The 20716-nt window shown below is 39.2% G+C and overlaps 1 protein-coding gene across 5 annotated transcripts in view; it reads right to left on the bottom strand.

The window, feature by feature from the left end:
• SEC24B (SEC24 homolog B, COPII coat complex component) overlaps positions 1-20716 on the bottom strand; it is an 86595-nt gene that overhangs the window by 21537 nt on the left and 44342 nt on the right. For 3 of the 5 annotated variants that reach the window (XR_009245839.1, XM_058666919.1, XM_058666921.1), the window contains 7 exons: positions 18114-18194; positions 12989-13212; positions 8523-8707; positions 7399-7501; positions 5786-5912; positions 4967-5076; positions 2458-2570 (listed from right to left, as the gene is read on the bottom strand). Coding sequence is in view for 4 of the 5 variants with exons in the window: in XM_058666919.1 (XP_058522902.1) it covers positions 2458-2570; positions 4967-5076; positions 5786-5912; positions 7399-7501; positions 8523-8707; positions 12989-13212; positions 18114-18194 (943 nt within the window). In the remaining variant the exon portion in view is untranslated. The remainder of the gene's footprint in view (positions 1-2457; positions 2571-4966; positions 5077-5785; positions 5913-7398; positions 7502-8522; positions 8708-12988; positions 13213-18113; positions 18195-20716) is intronic. The other 2 variants (XM_058666920.1, XM_004594528.4) reach the window with 1 other exon arrangement.

Genomic DNA, 20716 nt, shown 5'->3' with positions numbered 1-20716 from the left:
AACCCACCTTTGTCAATATTTCCAGAATCCTTTCTAAAACCAAGTTACCACACAGTTACCATTTTCTTATTCTACTTTTAATTTCCCTAATGTTTCTCTTTTCTGATTTGGTTGTGTGTCTAAAATCTATTTCTCCCTTTCCAATTTTATCCTTAGTTTTGTATAATCCATTTAATTTACAAACAATTACTCATCTCTGTCACAGTGGTTGTAATGGGGGCAATATCCTTCATACTTCTCTGAGAATATCACATTGAGTAGATTTTTGGAGCAAGAGGTAAAATAGTAGCTGCACAAACCAATCTGTATCCTAGTACCTTCAGAAATGCTGTAGCCCTATGGCATTAAAATTTGAAGTTTAAAGACCAAAGAGAGGGAGCTGGCATTGTGGCACAGAAGATTAAGCTGCTCTTGTGCTATCAGCATCCCACATGAACAGAGCTTAGAATCTCAACTGCTCCACTTCAATCCAGCCACCTGCTATGCACTGGTGAAAAGCCACCTAGGGAAAACCCACATAGAGTACCAGACTCCAGGCTGTTGCAGCCAATGGAGAGTAAATCGGCAAATGGAAGATCTCTCTCCCTCCTTTATCCTTTGTAGCTATGGCTTTTTAAATAAAACAACTTTGAAAAAACCAAAAAGGAAAACAAAACCCCAAATCCACATTTTTCTGCAGTGTTCTCTCACTGCCACTCAATGCTAATGCTCTTTCTGAAGCAAGTACATGACTAACTGGCGAATAGCTCAACCAAGAATGAAAATGCAAAAACTCTAAGTCACTAAGAAATACTGGGAGCTAACCTTCCAAACTAGATTCTTAAAGTCTGGAACACTACAACGTCAGTTTCTTTTCCTGGCTAAGATAAGTAGTGTGCAGTCAGTGGTGGGTGGCAGGAGCACCCAATAGGGCAAGGACTACTGAGCACCTTGGGAAGATAGGGGGAATCCTGTGGTGTGACCCAGAATACCTAGGAAAGCATTCACCCAAACCCACCAGACACCTCTACACAGTCAAGAACCATCACAGCTGTGAACTACCCTATTGTCTTAAGCCATACTGTAACATGGTCATTGGAGTGAATGATTAAAGCTACATGACGGAGTCCTTTCATAACTAACATTGGCAGACACACAAACAGGAAATAGCTGGGCATAAACCTCGTCTACACTCTCCACTTGCATGCCACAGCTCACTGCCACATGCCAAAGCGAAGAGCCCAGTTTCGGGATCTCTAGCCTCTTCAGCACAGCATCAGCCCCTCTTCCCTTTATCCAGCTCCACTTCTGATTAGGGAAGCTAAAATCAGCTTAGGAAAAAAATTTCTTGCTCGGGCATAATTTATAGCTGGATTTCTCTCATGTAAGATTATTCCTTTTTTTTATTTCAAATTTATCCTTTATAGGGACAGATGAAACTACATCTATCACATGTGGCATGTTTTAAAATACATGTACATGGGGAACGGCGAAATCTAGCTAATTAACACATGTATTACTTAACAGTTATCATTTTTGTGATACAACAATTCAAATCTACTTTCAACATTTTTGGAGAAATGTTATTATCTACAGTCACCAATAGTAAAATGAAGTCTTGAACTTATTCCTCCTACCTAAGTGAAATTTTGTGTCCTTTGGTAAGCATACCCCAACACCACCTTTCCATGGTCCAAAGCCCTGGTAATTGTTATTCTTCTATTCTACTTGTTTGAGAATAGTTTTTTTAAAGTTCCTGGCACTCATCTTTCAGGTTTATTATATCACTTAATACAATATCTTTCAGATTCTGCAAATGATAGGATTATCTCTAACTCAATACATATTTAACTCAGCATACAAACTCATTTTCTTTTCTATTCATCTGCTCATGGATACTTAGGCTATTTCCATTCCTCAGCTATTGTGAATACTAGCACTACAATAAATGTGGGCGTGCTACTGTATCTTCAATAGACTGAATTCATTTCCTTTAGATAGATATCCCAGGATGGGGTTGCCACATCATTAGGGACTGCTATTTTCTCCGCAGGAATCCTCACAACATTTTGCATAATGCAAATACAAATTTACATTCCTACCACTATTTTTAATTTTTGAGCATTGCTTCTCCCCACTTTCCCAGCAGTGTTTGTTATCTTTGGTATTCTGAGAAGCAGTCTTCTCCAGTCTTGATATTCTGGCCAAGTCAAGCTTGCTGGGCCCCAGTATTCAAGTCAGTTAAGTCAGATGGACAGTTAGATAAGATCTAAATTCCTTACTAAATATTAATTTAATTCAGTCATCAAGTCATTTAATAATAATAATTACTAAGATTCTTCTACTGATAAGACAGGAAGTATTCTTTTAATTAGCAAATAAATTTAAGCAAATAAAACCAACCCCCCACAAACTACTAATAAATGCTTTGCATTTACATGCACAAAACACATTATGAGTAAAAACCAAAATTCTTACTTGTCTAGATTTTCTAATAGTGACTGACACAAAATTGTCAAATATCCAGCTTCCACTGCATTATGAGACACATCTAAAACAAACAAGTAAACTGCAGGTTGAGGAGGACGGAGCTGAAAAGAATAAAAAATAATGGCATATTCAGCAGGTGCAACATATTCATTCTTGCATCTCTATTACTACTGTACAGTTCCTAAATACTAATATGGTTGTTATTTTGTAAAATCTTATGAAATAATGAAAAATGTATCATTTTAAAGATTTTCCTTCATATAAAGTTGGTGGTGCAGTAAATATGACAAGGCAGTTATACCTGGTAATGTGCCTGATGAGATCTAAAAAACAATCACATTTTTTGTAATGAAATACTAAGCTATCTAGATAAATGTCCTTTACCTACACCTAAAAACAACATTTTTAATTAAAGTAAACTTTAAAGGCAACAATCTGTCATTAGCAGTTGCTGTTGGGCCAACTATCAGTGCATGATTCCTGAGAGTTAAATGCTCAAGTGTAAAGAAAGTTCTTGTGATGATACTGTAAATATGTTTTTTTTAAAGGTCCTTATTTGGAAGCTGATACTTGATGCAGTAGTGAAAACACCACTTGGAACTTCCACATCCCCAATCAAAATGCCTGGCAAGAGTCTTCCATCCAGGTTCCTGCACATGCACCCCCTGAGCGGCAGCAGTTGAAAGTGCAAGCTTTTAGGTTCCAGCTACCCATGTGGGAAATCCAAACTGAATTCCAAGTTCCCGGCTCCAGCTGTTACGGGGATTTGAGGAGTGAATCAGCATCTTTCTCTCTCTCTCTCTCTCCCTCCCTCCCTCCCTCTCCTCCTGCACCCCTGCCTCCCCCCAGGTCAGGCCACTTTCAAGTAAACGAAATAGATGAAAATAACAAGAAGTCTTATCTGTTATAGATAAATACTGAGGTATGTATGGGTGAAATGAAATCCCAGGATAGTAATCAATAAAATCCTGTTAGTGAGAGGAAAGAGGGGAACTATGGTGAGCTGGAAGGTAGATAAAACATTATTTTGCAAAAAAAAAAAAAACCCAAAAAAACAAAAAGAAAAAAATGGTAATTTGGGGGTCTAGTGGCTGAAGTCCTTGCCTTGCACATGCCAGGATCCCATATGGACAAGAGTTCCTGTCCTGGCTGCTTGCTCTGCTTCCCATCCAGCTCCTTCCTTGTAATCTGGGAAAGCAGTCGAGGATGGCCCAAAGCCTTGGGATCCTACACCTGCATGGGAACCTGGAAGAAGCTTTGGCTTCTGGCTTCGAATGGGCTCAGCTCTGGCCATTGAGGCCACTTGCGGGGTGAATCTGCAGAGGGAAGATCTTTGTCTCTCCTCCCTGTAAATCTGACTTTCCAACAAAAATAAATAAATCTTATAAAAAAAAATACTGGTTTAAGTTTTTAGTGATGGGTAAAACATAGTTCATTATATACATTCTTTGCTTAGGAATATGGTTAATAAAGATGGAATAAGCACTAGGAATGTAATGCATATCAACTGTCCTGTACCTTTCTCTCTGATGGTAGACAACAAAGATTAGAAATTAGAATACATAAAAAACATACTAAGTATATTAACAACAAAATAAACAAGATGAGATGTTAGGCCAAGAATTCATTTTCTTCTTAAGTGAAGAACAATGAAATCATAGGGTCAATATAAGTAAGAAAATGACAGGTACAATTTTATGACAGATCCAGAAAGAGAGAAACCAGAATGAATCAATATCCATTCCTCTTGATACCTGTGCTGGGTGAATCAATCAGATGATGATATCTTTAGGACCATGAAAACCGCAGTTTTGGAGGGAAATGTGCATTTTAAAAAAAGATTTATTTATTTTTATTGGAAAGGCAGGTATACAGAGGGGAGGAGAGACAGGAAGATCTTCTGTCCAATAATTCACTCCCCAAGTGACCGCAACGGCTGCTGCTGTGCCGATCCGAACCCAGGAGCCTGGAACTTCTTCCAGGTATCCCACGCGGGTACAGGGTGCCAAGGCTTTGGGCCGTCCTCGACTGCTTTCCCAGGCCACAAGCAGGGAGCTGGATGGGAAGTGGGGCTGCCGGGATTAGAACCAGTGTCCATATGGGATCCCGGCGTGCTCAGGGCGAGGACTTAAGCAACTAGGCAACCACGCCACCGGGTCCAAGGGAAATGTGCATTTTTTTTTTTGTTGCTGCTGTTTCTGTGTGATTTAGACGTCAAATGGTAAAACAGTACCCATGCCCATTCCCTGAAAGTGATCAAATGCAAATGGCAATATGTAGTGCTCATCATTTAGTAAGATTAATGTTTATTATGGATACAATGCAGTCTTTTAGGAGATCAGATGATACCTAGAAAGCATTTTCCACTTAACTTTTAGCATCATTTGAAAAGTTAATGTTATAGATACTTCAAAATATGGACATAATTCACTTAACAGCTAATAGCAAATGACAATATAATTTTAATCCGTGACTAATTTGAGCAATGAATGGTTACCATGTAATCGGAAGAAGCAATGAACTCCACGGTTGAATTCTGAACTTCTGGTCGTTTATGAGGTTCTCCATAAGATCGAGTCAGTGGGTTATACATAAATTCTTCAGGAACTAGATGATAGGGAGAAAATGAATATAAATAAATTCAGTAACACCATTTACCACTACAGACAAATATATATGCCTTTCCTGTCAATATTTGGATAAGTTTTGCAAATTGTTTCGTGAATATTTAAGGGTAAAATCAAATCCCTTCATCCCTCTCTAAAAAACAAATTGGTTCAGAAGCGTAAGAATCTTTTTTGTATCAGGTAAGACACAAAATAATGTGGCTTCTAAGACTTATGTCTTATCAAATGGCATGGGAAGAAAAATAAGGGAAATACAAAGCTGGCAGTAATTATATAGGAAGACCTGAGAGGTAAGGAGACCCCAGGCAGGGACATGTATGCCTGCATCCACACAAGCTGGCAAAGGATTCCCTGAGCTGACTGTACCAAACATTCCAACAGAAGACACTGGAACTATCATGCACCACACGTAACTAGTCCGGACAGGCCCATCTGCATGACCGCCACTGCTTCTTTATGATGTTTTCCTTCTACTATACCCTCACCTTCACTCTCATCATTACCAACCATCTCTTTTGCTAGTCAAAACAAAGATAGCCTAACCTTAGCAGTAGCCTGCAGTCTGCCATTAAAGCAGCAGGAAAATTGTTCTCAAACCAATGACCGAACCATGAGAAATGACCAAAAACAATGGGAAAATACTGAAAATAAATATTGAAACATATTTATTTTAACAAGCTAAAACTCACCATCATTAACTCTGTAGCATAAATTGCATTTCCATCTACGCTGATCAATAAAAGATACAAAAGGGTTGATGTATGTTCGGCAAGATCGGCACCTCACAATGGTATTTGATGTTATTACAGGTAATTGCTAGGAAATAAAATAAACATGTTGCAGCAGCAAACAGTACCCCAGGGAAAACAGAGTACATGCTACTTTGCTCCACAAACATAATATAAGAGTGGTCATATACTGAAGCATTTAATAACTTCAGTGATGTACTGAGCAACATAAGCAGCTATCAAGTTTTCAAGCTCTCTAGTCAATATTCATTAACAAACATTAATAAGTTACTGGATGATAAGTCTGATTGAACAAGAAAGTAACAAAAGTTAGAGCTGTTCAGCTAGACTCAAGAAATGACAGCAAGACACAAACCTTTACCATGAATTCATTGAAAACCAATATGACTTGGCTGAACAGCCATGGCGGATCCCCGACTGCCAGGCACTGTTCCTTAGTCAGCCACAACACTAACAGGACATGAGGCCAGGAAAGCCAATATGCACACACACCAAGGCACAGCTCTGGACTCAGGTTAGCAAGGAACTTCACATTCAATATGAAAAACTTAGAAAACCTTTTAAAAGCCAAGAGTCAGATATTACCCTATCACCCAGAATTGATTCATTATCATTTCAGTATATTCATTTTGGTTTCTAAAAAAAATCTATATAGAAGCAACTTAAACCTTGGTATGTAAGTTTCTAATACATGGCTTTTTCACAAAGAAATCAGACAGTATTCTCCCCTAACGGGACATCACCATTGGTACCTCTCTTTCATGATTCTAAAGGAATGTATAGCTTTTCTATGTTCTGTGGCTACTACAGATTCAGGAACTAATACTTTCTCAAAACCCTCAGACGTCAACACTTAGAGGTCCATGCTAGGCAAACCACTAAGTAGCTCAGAGATTTTGTCAGCTGCATGTGCAAATTATTCGACACTGCAAATATCCGTCTTTACACCTTTGACCTCCCTTAAAGAATTTCTTAAAGCATAGTCAATGATTTAATCCTATCTGAGTTAGTGTGCTTAGTTCAGGATCTGCCACAAAAAAAGTGCTCAGAAAATAGGCATCAAGTAGAATTTGATAGAAATTATTTATAACCATAATTAGGGGCCTGGCAGCGTGGCCTAGTGCCTAAAGTCCTCGCCTTGAACACCCCGGGGATCCCATGTGGGCACCGGTTCTAATCCTGGCAGCTCCACTTCCCATCCAGCTCCCTGCTTGTGGCCTGGGAAGGCAGTTGAGTACGGCCCAAAGCATTGGAACCCCGCACCCGAGTGGGAGACCCGGAAGAAGTTCCAGGTTCCCGGCTTCGGATTGGCACAGCAGCAGCCGTTGCGGTCACTTGGGGAGTGAATCATCGGATGGAAGATCTTCCTCTCTGTCTCTTCTCTCTGTATATCTGACTTTGTAATAAAAATAAAAATAAATCTTAAAAAAAAAAAGAAATTATTTATAACCATAATTAAAAGGTTGAAAATTCTACAAAATGAAAACATGTAAAATCTAAACACCTTGTACCACATCAGTTCTCATGAGTATTTTTAAAACATGTTACTTTACCGTTAGGTCTCTGAAGGGATGTAACAGCAATCCTAAAGGAAGCTTAGCTTTATTCAGTAAAGCCTGGGTTTGTGGAATATTTGTCAGAGTACACCGAAATGAGCTGCAAAAAACATATAAACAGAATAGAATAAGAGAAAAAACACGCTGAAGTAGACAGCATAATTACTTCTACAGGTGTTTGGGAAAATGAAAACACAAATTTAAGTGTACAAGTTTTGAAATCTCTGCTTAGTTTTTCATAATACATATGTTCTAAGAATTTTTTGAAGATTCCACACACGTGGATTTCAGAATTTTTCTTGCATCAAAATGAAGTGACTTTCAAATACTATTTTCCTGAACTGTTAAAGTGCGTTTATGTTGGATTTCAAGATTGCCTAGTACAAGGAAGAGGACCACATGTTGTGAAGTGAATTACTTTATGCATAAGCAAAGTCCGAGGAACAGAATAGTTTCTACCAAGGTAAACGTGGGTCCAAAGGCAACTTCTACTCTGAGGACACAGCAGCACTGAGGACACGCCAAGAACCTTGGGGCTTGAAGGCACTGTAGGTGAGCAAGGGACCGCAGAGGCATCCCCAGCGTAGGAGGACACCAGATGTAGACTGCCAGCTGAACTTACCCTACGAGGTGAGCAATGCTTGCTTAGGGCAATTCTAAACAAAATTCAAGCTGGGTCAATAAGCCTAGGAGTTTGTGGGTTTCATGTCCTATACTAGACAGAAAGTTATCATGCAGAGATAAACCACTTAGGCTACATCTGTTCTTGGAACGACGTAAGTGAGTCATGCATTGTTTTCAAGCAAAGCCTAAGGAAGGCGAGACATTTTTAAAGATTCCACCTTGTTTAAACAGATAATCTGAAAATACAAACGGTCATCTAGATGGTTCCTGAAATCCTTCATTCAAATTGAAACATTTTTTCTACTATGAAGTCAGAGACTAGACTGAGTAACAGATCACCTAAAGTTGAATTTCACATCCTACTCTTCCACATAAACTAAGACAAAGTCCACATCAACAAAGCTTCCAGTAAGGAAATACTGCTTTTACTATTCATTAAAGTCATACACTCTTTCCACAAAGGAATGTTTAAGAAAGAGTATAAAATAAATACTTACTCTGGGCTACAGTTAAGCTTTTTGAGGTCTAAACTCAAGTTGGGGACAGGAGCCCAGACAGGAGTCGTGGGTAAAATATTCCTCTCCTGGGTGAGGTTCACAGGTCGCAAGCTTTCTGGCTGTGGGGAGCTCTGAAGGCTCAGGCCTCCCAGACTGGAGGACAGCTGATTCACACCGGGATACTGCTGCAAGAGCAATTGCAAACAAAAGTAGAACATCATCACACACAGGAATCATTTTTGTCACTCTATCCAGGAATTTAGCAAACAGAAAAAGAAGACAAAAAATAATTAAACCTGACTTGGTAACAGAATGAATTAATAACATGGTAACTTTAAAGCATACTTGAAGAAAAAACAGTGAAAATATTAAACAAATTTAAATCTTAACTAGGTTTTAGCAAAAATGTTTTCAACATCAAGAATATGAACAGTTCATACCAGAATGGCAGGACAAAGCTTATATCTTTTTTTTTTTCAGATTTTCTGAATATATTACTGTATTTCAAATAGGTGGAATAATTGAATAATGTTCACTTACAAAGTTTAGGTTATTACAGAGCAAAATTTACACTTTGGCATTATTTGTAATACTCCTTAGGTAAATGGTATGAAACATTTCAAAATGAGTTGACAAAGCTTATATCTTTTTATTTTCATTTGAAAAAATTGTTAAAAATTGATATTTTCTTTGGAAAGCAGAGTCACAGACAGGAGGAGACAAATACAAGGAGAGAATCTTCCATTCATCAGTTCATTCCCAAAATGCCTGCAATGACCGTGACTGGTCTACTATGTGAATGAAGGGATCCAAGCACTGGGCCATTCGTTGCTTTTCCAGGCACACTAGCAGGGAGCTGGATCAAACTAGAACAGTTGGGACTCAAATTGGTGCCCATATGGGATTTGACATCAGAGGGAGGGGCTTAGCATGCAACACCAAAGCACTGGCCCAAGATTTTATTTTTAAGGCAGACTGACAAAGAGCAGAAGGCACAGAGGGATGGCCCATCTGCTGGTTCACTATCCAAATGCCACAACAGCCAGCTCTGGAAGAGGCCAAAGCCAGGAGTCAAAAGCCAGAAACTGCATTCTGGTCTCCTTCACACGCGGCACAGACTCAAACACTTGAGCCATCTTCTGCTGCCTACCTAGGCGCATCTGCATGAAGATGGATCTGAAGTATTCAGGACCTGAGCAAGTGCTCCTTATAGGATATTAGAATTACAAGTGGCGGCTGTGCTACAATGCCAGCCCCTGGAGATTTCTTAACTAGCAAATTTTCAGAATAACTGATGTTACAGAAATGTACAATGTTGTTTAATTAGTTTCACTTTGCCTATATCTTTTGTTTACCATATTATTAGTATTACTTGAGCCATCCTCCCCTACTTGGTTTAGTCCCTCCCACTATTATTATTTTATAAGGACAAACCAATATATATATACTGTTCCACTCTCTGGCCCTTTTTAATCTAAAAAAAAGTCCTAGTAACAGCAAACAGAGTAATGGTGAAAGAGCATGAACGCAGATTTCACAAAACAAACGCAAACGATTCTGACTTGAGTAAAACAAGTCTGAAATACATCTGAAATTATAACCCTAATACACTGCTAATAAGGTCCAAATGAAATCCACAGTATTAATTATTGAAGAGAAACAGATGATAGCCCATGACCCAGCAATTCCTTTCAAATATACATTCACTTAAAAGACATGAACAGAAATATTCACAATAGCACTATTCATAATAGCTCCAAGCTGCAGTTTATACTAATTTTCATTTGCAATGGAATAAACTCACATATTCACATAATGTAGCATTATACAACACTGAAAATCAATAAAGTACAATAAGCATTATGTTCAGAAAACAAAAACCCACACCTAAACACAAGAATGTATATAGCATAACCATGCTTAAAAAAAAGCAGGCAAAAGTAATCTTCAATGTTAGAAGTCAAGATAGTAGTTACAATGGTGCTGTAGTGCAACGGGCTTAGCTGCAGCTGGTGGTGCTGATATGCCATCTATGTGTGGGATGCAATCCAGAGCCCTGCTAACAGTCTGGGAACAGCAGAAGACAGGACTAGTACCTGGGCCCCTCGCATCCACTTGGAAGACCCACAGGAAGCTCCTGTTTCCTGTTCTGTTCCCACTGAGGCCATAGTGAACAGCAGATGGAAGATCTCTGTCTCTATGTCTCTCCCTCTCTCCATAATTCTCTATTTCCTACCCAGCCTCCTGCTACTGCCAACCGAGAAGGTAGAAGATAATGGTTCCTGCACCATTGTGGGAATCCGAATGGAATTCCTGGCTTCTTGCTTCATTCTGTCCCTGCCTGTTGCACCATTTGGGGCAGTAAACCAGTAAACAGATTGATCTTTCCCCTCCTGCTCAAATTAGTTAGCTAATAAAAATTCACCAAGTTGTACTCTGTTGCTTTGTATACTTTTATATGATACAGATTGCAATTCAGTGAAGAGCTTAAAAGTAAAGAAAGGCAAAGTCAATGACCTCTACCAGTCATCCTTGAACTACTTTGCCAAGTTACTTTTTAGTCTGTCGCTTTTATCCAAACTTCTCTGATTCCTGTACTAGTGTTAGAATACGAAAATGATTGCCATCAAAAGACAGAGCAAGGTTATAACTTAAAAAAAAAAATTAACTTGCAAGGCAAAAAGACACAGAGAGCTCTCCCGTGCACTGGCTCACTCCCTAAATGCCTGCAGGAGCCAAGGCGGGGCCATGACAAAGCTCAGGACAGGGAGCCCAATGTAGGTCTCCTACACGGGTGGCAGCCACCAGCTCCTTGAGTCACCCCTTTCTTTCTTCCAAGGGGCACAGTGGCAGGAAGGTGGGACAAAGAGCAGAGCCAGGGCCTGAATCTGGGCACTCAAATATGAGACACTGGCAATACCAACTGGCACCGTAACTCCTGAAACCAATTTCCACCCCAGAGAGAATTCTACCTTTTCTATAATTTTCAAATAAAATGGTAAAAGTGGTGTGAACATCTGGTACAGCAGTTTTATCAGTCCACTTCTGATCAATTTCCTGTGCACCTTGGGAGGTAGCAGGTACCAGCTCAAGCACTTGGGTGCCTGTCAAGTACTAGAGACCTAGAAGGAGTTCCAGATTCAGAACCTCAGTCTGGCCTAGCCTTGGCTGTGGTGGGCATTTGAGGAATAAACTAAGAGGGTATGACATGCTGTGTCTCTCCCTGTGTATTCAAAGTGAAAATAAGCAAAATTTTTGGAAATATGGAAGAAAATCACACCTATATTCTTCTATGTCACAAATCATCAAACTTTTTCTGAAGAAAGTCAGAGAAGAAATATTTAAATTCTTTAAGAGTCACCTAGGCATTTTTCTCTAATTTTCCTTCTCCTTATTTCCGTTTGAACATAAATTCTAAGAATATAAGAATAAATAGCAGAAAAAAATGAGTTTTCTCCTTCTGATTTTTTACTCCTAGTTCACTAGAAGATGAAATTTCTCTAAGATTATCCTAGTAAGAATAGTTCATTATAATCAGAAAGGCTTCTGGCCATTTTGATCATTTCCCTACCTATCTTTTCAAGAAATGTTTTCTTATTAAGCTGCTATGACACAGAAAAAGATGGCTCTGGGGAAAAGATAACAATAAAGTGAGTCATAGCAGCTTTCCAGAGCATGTGGATTGATGAGGTTCTCACTGGTGTCAGTTTATTTGGCACGGAGCACATTTTACCTAGAATTCTCAAGGGAGAATGCGAGCTTAATAACACAGAATTTTAAAAAATAAACATTTGGGCCCGGCAACGTGGCCTAGTGGCTAAAGTCCTCGCCTTGAATGCCCCGGGATCCCATATGGGCGCCGGTTCTAATCCCAGCAGCTCCACTTCCCATCCAGCTCCCTGCTTGTGGCCTGGGAAAGCAGTTGAGGACGGCCCAAAGCTTTGGGACCCTGCACCTGCGTGGGAGACCTGGAAGAGGTTCCTGGTTCCCAGCTTCGGGATTGAGACAGCAGCAGCCGTTGCGGCTGACTTGGGGAGTGAGTCATCGGACGGAAGATCTTCCTCTCTGTCTCTCCTCCTCTCTGTATATCTGACTTTGTAAATAAAATGAATAAATCTTTAAAAAAAAAAATAAACATTTATGTTCATTTTCTATGAAATATGTCCTTTGTATATTACAGACATTGAAGATTAAAGGGACAATAAAGAGATAAATCACAGCTAAAATGCTGATCTAGGTTTAACCTCTTTAAAAATCTGATATTATCTTTCTCTGTTTATACACACAAAAAAAGGATCAAATTTTACATATATTTGAAGAGAAAATAATGTATATCGAGTGTCTGTGTTTGTTCAGACACTGCATTAAAAAACTATGTACATTTAGTCTGGTGCCTATAATCCACTTGGATCACTTGGGATTTGATAAATTTTACAAATGCAATCTTTATGCCACTGAGTACTTACCTGAGGATACTGCTGGAATCCGGAGTACACCGGGCCACTGGGCTGTCCTCCAGAACTCAGTGGTGCTGTAGCATTCTGATAACCAGGCTGCAGAGTTGGATAACCGTAGCCAAAAGGTTTGGCCAGTTTTGAAGGCTGAGGAGCAGCTGGAGCTGGAGCTGTAGCAGGATCAGGGTCGGGTGCAGGCTCAGGGGCAGGGCTACTTGTGGAGGAAGAAAGCATATCTAAAAACAGGAAAAACATGGTATTAGTGACTGAAAATCTAATCTCCTTAGAGGTCTGATTTCTAGTGGAGCCATAACCTTTGGAATTTCCCTTTCTCTCTCTCTCTCTCTTTTAAGACTTACTTATTTTACTTGGTAGAGCTATGGAGAGAGGAGAGACAGAGAAAGACACAGATCTTTTATTGTCTGGTTCACTCCCCAGATGACCTCGACAGTAAGAGGTGGGCCAGTCTAAACTAGGAGCCAGAGGCTTCCTCTGGGATTCCCATTTGGGTGCAGGGGTCCAAGGCTCTGGGCCATCCTCTGCTGCTTTCCCAGAGGCATTCACAGGAAACTTGATTGGAAGTGAAGCAGCTAGGAGTAGAACTAGCTCCCACAGGGATGCTGATTCTGCAGGGAGAGGATTAGCCTGCCATTCTCACCCCGCCCCCATTTTTTTCTCTTTTAAACATGTATAAAATTTTGAACATACACAAAGTAGGAAAAATAACAAATCTCATGTAACTAATACTCAACTTCAATAATATGTCACTTTATGCTAATTTGCTTTACATGTTGTTCTCCGGTCTTTTCTTACAAGTATATTTACAAGAAAACTTTGTATTTTCTGTCATTTCACTAACATTTCAGTGTGTAATTTCAACAGATACACACACACACATGCACACAGCTAATAGTTTTTAATCCCTAAAATCCTCTCAGTGGAATTGGTGTTAAGAAGCAAAAAATAAAGCCAAGCAATAAGAAAGTGTGTCAGTGCCTCTATTTTCTAATTATCCTTAATCTGACCCTGCCACCTATAAGAAAAGTTCATGGAAAGGATGACCTATTACCACCAATGAAGTCTGTTATCTGCAGAAAGAAACCATGAGTAAAGTACAAAAGCTGGTGTAGAACAGTGTCCAAGGCTGAGAACAAAATCTGGTAAGTGACAGATATCAAATATAAAATCTAATCAAAGAATGTTTTTACTTAATCTTTTAAAACATTTTAAATCTGATTAAAATCACGCATAACTTCTGTAAAATTTATAGGCAAGGGGACCGGTGCCATGAGATAACAAGTTAATCCTCCACTTGTTATCTAGTCCAAACTGCTCTACTTCTGATCCAATTCCTTGCTAATGGCATGGGAAAACAGGGAAGAATTGTGGGCGAGTGAGTGCCAGGATGGGTCTCGGCTTACTCAGCCTTTGCAAGGGGCAGCAGGAACATTGTCTCGGTGCATGTGTACAGACTCGAGAACCCCTTAGGTTTTGGTGTATGCTTCGAGACCCTTCTCCTGTCTCAATAGCATCTTGAGACCCTGTGGACCCATGCAGTTGGCAAGAAGACCAAAGCCCTCTAGGTATTACTCCCCCCCTCAACCTCTTCTGGTCAACCTCTACTGGTAATCTGGGTACTTTCCAGTGATGTGATCGCCCCTTTCCCCTGCCTATCCCAGCTCATACGCATCTTCTAATTTTGTGATAGTCTTGTAATAAACGACTCCAGAATGTGAATGGGTTACTTAAGTTGTGGTGGGCTACACAGTACCGCCTGGCAAAGTACAAGACAGTTGTACTGACTAGCTAGGCTTATAATATGTAATAGATACTTACATCGGATAGAAATATTGTTCCTACCCTGAGGCTTGTTTCCCTGGACCCACCTTATATAAGCTTGTGCTTGACTGCTAATAAATGGACAGGTTCACCACAACTGTCTCAGGTGCTTCTCTATTGAGAATGTGTCTCCACATCGTGTTATCTGGGCGAGTTGTCTACAGCCAATCTCCCATAGAGAATGGCTCAAGTGCTTAGGTCTCTGCTCCCATGTGGGAAACCCTGAATAAGTTTTTGGCTCCTAATTTTGGCTTGGCCCAACTCTGGCCACTACAGCCATCTGGGGAATGAATGAGCAGACAGCAAATCTATCTCTATCTCTTCCCTTTCTGCAACTCAGATCAATAAAGAAAATTAAATCTTCAAACATTTTTTTACATATAAGCACAACAAAAAGAAATCCTAAACATATTCTACTGCACAACCCATTTTTAAAATTTTGGCATCTTAATCATTAGTCCTATTTTAAAGTCAATACCTAATAATTCTCTTTCTTTCATATAAAGAACTATAAAAAGTTACACTCTTTACCAGCAATAAGAATGAAAAACATTTTCTTAAAAGTATCTGATCTACTTCTATCTCATGTAGAAGTTTTTCTTTTCAAGATTTATTTATGGGGTCAGTGTTGTGTTGTGCTGTAGTGCGCTGCAGTGAGTAAAGCTGCTGCCTACAACACCTACCCCCATGTTGGTGCTGATTCACATCCTGGCTGCTTTATTTATGATCCAGCTCTCTGTTCATGTGCCTGGGAGAGCCATAGAAGAGTCTAGCTCCTTCGGTCCCTGGACTCACGTAAGAGACCCGGACAAGTTCCCGTCTATCCCTATCTCCTGGCCATATGCCTATCTCTCCGTCTCAATGTAAACGTGCCTTTCCAATATATGAAATAAATCTTGAGGAAAAAAAACCAGGTTTTAAAAATATTTATTTATCTTAAAGACAGAGTTTCAGAGAAAGGGAAAGACAGGGCCCGGCGGCGTGGCCTAGTGGCTAAAGTCCTCGCCTTGAACGTCCCGGGATCCCATATGGGCGCCGGTTCTAATCCCAGCAGCTCCACTTCCCATCCAGCTCCCTGCTTGTGGCCTGGGAAGGCAGTCGAGGACGGGACAATGCTTTGGGACCCTGCACCTGCATGGGAGAACCTGGAAGAGGTTCCTGGTTCCTGGTTCCTGGCATCGGATCGGCGCGCACCAGCCCGTTGCGGCTCACTTGGGGAGTGAATCATCGGACGGAAGATCTTCCTCTCTGTCTGACTTTGTAATAAAAAAAAAATCTTTAAAAAAAAAAAAAGAAAGGGAAAGACAAACAAAGCAAAGAAAGAAAGAGCCTGAGACAGATATCTTCTGCACACTGGTTCACTCCCCTGGTAACTTCACAGGTGTGGAGTCAGGCTGAAACTAGCACCTCAGAGCTTCCTCCAGGTTTCCCACATGGATGGCAGAGGCCCGGGGACCTGGCCATATTCCACTGTTGTTTCTAGGCCATTAGCACGATTGGAAGTAGACCAGCAGAGATTTTGATTGATGTTCATATAGGCCGTTGGCATCACAACTGATGGCATTACCAGCTATACAACAGCAGCCCCAATGTGAAAATTTGAAAAGGTTAACCTGAATTTAAAGGTTTACTAGAGGCTGAGAAGGGTCGAATGGGTGAAATTGTGTTACAAGTACTAAAACACTGTTGGAAGGAATAATAGGTAACTATAGCTCACAGTAATGCATTATATACTGCATGAAGAACTCCAAGGAAGGAGTGGGTACCTTCCAAACAAAGATTAAAGACAGAAATTCTAACTGCCTGACTTGATCACTTTATGGTATATACATGTGAGGAAAAATTTTAAGCCTCTGACTTAATTTAGTTTTATATACAAGTTTCTCAAGGAATCCCAATTTTTATATACCACCCCTAGAGTCAAATTTTGAAGATACATTCCTAGAAATTCTGCTACTATTTTGAGCTGATTTGGCACGGGTCAGCTTCCTAGCTTCCTGGTGCCCTTCAACTCCTCAAAAGGACAGGAGCATCAACACAGGATCACAGTCAGATCTCTGCCTGGTCTTCTCTCCTTGTGGTGATGAGAAGACAGAAAAAAGGGGGTTGTAAACAGTCAGCAAACCACTCCTAGTACCTGAGATATGAAAAATCGTCAATCCATTTACTATTCCTGTTATGGATATTCCCACAGATTCTTAATTTTGGTGCAGTATAAAGAGCTAAAAAAATAAAAACTTGCTCAGACTTTCACAGCTGTAGAGCTCACCTTTCAGTGAATAAAGTAACTCTTCCATAACATTCTGATAGTAAGTTATTATTTTGGGGATAATTTCTTTCTTACAAATTTATGTAGTCAAATGACTCCTAGAGGAAAAGATGCTTACTCAAGTATTCTTCAACAAAACAAAATGTTCTGAGAAATTCAAGTGCTTTATAGTACAGTGATTAACAAGTATAAAACAATCCGCTTCAAGTAACTTCATTCTGGGTTATTATCAAAGCGACCAGAAAGAAAAAGAAGAGCACAATTATTTGGCCTCCAAGTCCTCAAATTTAGAATCATTAGAAAAAGAAGAGAGAGGTAGATGTGCCTATCAGTGTCGCCAGACAAAAGGAAAAGAAAAGTGGCAAAAATTATAACGTGCCTGCTGCTTCCTCAGGCAAATTATCAGGAAGCTAGAGCAGAAGCCAAGGAGGCAGAACTGGAACTGGTACTCTGACATGGGATGCTGGCATCTCAAGCAGCGGATTAACATGATGCACCCTTACAGTGACAGTCACCTCTTGCCCTGGAATTATTTTTTAAGAGGGGACAGTAAAAAAAAAAAGTTGTTAACTACTGAAAGTAGTGGAAACATAGAAAGACACAGAGGATTCAAGCATAATGAAACAATGCGTTTTCTTATGTTCTTAGGCTTCCCAGAAACACTGACAACTGTCATATTAAAACACTGTGAAATTAACGCTGAGAAATGCCAAACATGCTAATGCAAACTAGAAGTAAATGATGGCTCAAGCGCTTGGCTCTCTGTCACCAAGTGGGAGACCTTGACGGAATTCCTGGCTTCGGCTTGCCTTGCCTCATCTCTGGCTGTCTGGTCATTTGGTAAGTGCACCAGCAGATGGAAGATCTTCCCTCACTGTCACTTTGCCTTTCAAGTAAAACGAATCAAGCTTGAAACAGCAACAACAAAAAAAACTTAGCCTCATTATATGTAATATGCATTCACGTTTCAAGATAACTGGTCAGTAACTTTTATAATTCACATCAAGGAAGCACAAAACACCATAGCACCTGGGTAGCTGCCCCCTTCAAGAGCGTCATAGCTGTTAGGCACTGGAGAAGCACTGCTTGTGGTAGAAGAGCTGTCCACACCTAAAAGGAAACACAAAATATCAACCAAGTTGAAAATGAAAACATTATCTTAGAGCAGTCTTTGGCAAGCTTGAAAAAGATGCTTTTGTTGAACTAGGAAAAATCCTGATTCATAAAAAGTCAAATGACTGATAAGTAAAGGCAGTTATAGATTCTTCTTAATAAACACAGAGGAAAAGTGTAAGAATACGAATTTCATAGAACAAAATTCAGGTAAGTAAGTCACCCTAGAGAGGAACAGGTATGAACTATTTAAAGTAGCCAAACACAATTAGACATTTTGAGTTGGTAGAAATGCTGATATAGTTATAAAGATCACACTTGCATTCTGATGCAAGTAACTACACAGTATAATTAGTTTTAGGATATTAGTTTTGAAATAAATATAAATCTTAAACGACTATAATAATGAAATACCATATTTGAAATACTCAGAGGAGTCTGTGACATGCTACCAAGCTTTTCAGTAGCTCAGCTTATGCACCGGCAGAATGAAGATTAAATATAATCTGCCAAAGACAGATTTAGGATTACTTATGAAAGACTACACTACTGTAATAAAATGGGGGGAATCAGTCAGACTTAGGAAGGCAGAAGGCAAAATTTCAGAGCCTATGGAACTATATCATAAAAGAATCTAAATAAATAAATAAATAGAAAAAATACAATCTTTTGCCACATTTAATAAAGTAATATGAATCAAAGTACTCTAATAAAAATGACTGATCATACAAATTTTAGTGTTTATGAAAAACTTGTGAGGAAGAAAGTCAGTGACAGTTTCTGATAAAATCTGGTGATAGATTTTACTCTGCAGATATTTTAGTGGGAACTTAAAATTGTCGCAGATATGCTACAGTATATGCTGGCAAACAAACCACAACTTACGCCTGACCCCTCTCTTGTATCAGAGAGTTTGATCTGTTTCACAATGAGATTCTAAGTTATCCCTAAGGCTACCCCTGGTTCTTCACATAAATATTCTAACAGGTGTTTAAACTGCATTTTAGGCCACCTTCAATTGTGATACTTAAAAGCTTAAGTACAGTGTTCTACAGCAGAGTGGTATATGTGCTGAAACATTGCACTGTACCCTATGGAGATGTACAACTATTATGTTATTAAATTTTAAAATAATGTTTAAAAGGAGATTAGGTATACACTGTCACTGAACTATTGGGATAACCATGTGAACTGGGTAGGTTGACTAATGATATAACAGTTAAAGTCAAACAAAAACATTTTATTATTCACTAAGGACATTACGTGGAAGCATGAGACTAGTGACATCAGCCTCACACTTAGCTACTACATAACTTGGAACAAATATCCATGAATGCACTCTTCCACAAAACAAGAAAAACATTTAAATGACCTTTGTGTTCTCTATAATGTTTTTGGGAGAGTTAAAGAAGATAGTGACCCTGAATCCCCTTAAGAAGTATGAGAGCTATATAATAAATAAGAGGTGATCCACTAAGGGCTTTCTTTGTGATACGGACAAAGTTTTTGCATCATCCACCCACATTCTTCCCATAAAGAATGGGAGGTAATAGGTCTTCCATTTTGTTCCTTATATATTAGGACACTGATACATAGAGTCAAAAATCTTACCGTAATAGCATTTAAAAAGCCATTAAACCAATAGCAGGCATTGTGGCACACCGAGTTAAACAGGACCCCTAGGACAATCATTCACATCACAGATGGTAGTAGTGCTTAGGATCAAGTTCTGCCTGTGCTTCACCCAGATTCTTGCTAAACCACACAGATGATGGCTCAAGGACTTGGGTCCCTGCCACCCCTGAGAGATCCTGATGCAGTTCTTAACTCCATTCTAGTCCAGCCTCAGCTGTTTTGGGTATTTGGGGAATGAATCAGTGGACAGAAGATCTCTCTCTTTCTGTAGCTCTTTCAATGGATAAACAAATGAATGAATTTAAACTTAAAAAGCACCAAAACACAAATATTCATCTGCAAAGGAATAGATAAAAAATACTTGGTATATTTATACAACAGAATATTATTGAGCTATAAAAATAAAATTCTGAAAAAGTCAGATATAAAAGATAATATGTTATATAAATCCATTTAAATGAACTATCCAGAATAGCTAGATACATGGAGATAGAAAGCAGATTAGAATAATGAAGCAGGATAACAGTGTGTTATCGCTTAACAAACACAAGATTTCCTTTGAGGATGACAAAAATGTTTTCAGTTTTATCTAGTTCAATCTAGTTTAGTATATTCACAAAGTGAGAACTAGGTAGAGGTAGCAGTTGTGCAACACAACAAATACACTAAATTGTTACATTTTAAAACCACTAATTTTATGTTATATGAAAATACAATACAACAATTTATGGGGGGGAAATAAACTTTTCAACAACAGTGCTGGAATAACCATATATATTCACACGTAGAATGGTTTTGAATCCTTTACTCATATTTTAAACAAGAATTAATACTAAATGGGTCAGAGACCTAAATTTAAATGCTACAACCTCAACTCCTGGAAT

This window comes from Ochotona princeps, chromosome 7 (assembly GCF_030435755.1).
Source record: "Ochotona princeps isolate mOchPri1 chromosome 7, mOchPri1.hap1, whole genome shotgun sequence".
NCBI classification, from domain to species: Eukaryota; Metazoa; Chordata; class Mammalia; order Lagomorpha; family Ochotonidae; genus Ochotona; species Ochotona princeps.
Note: the sequence above shows the minus strand (reverse complement) of the source record. Positions and strands in the feature narration are given on the sequence as shown.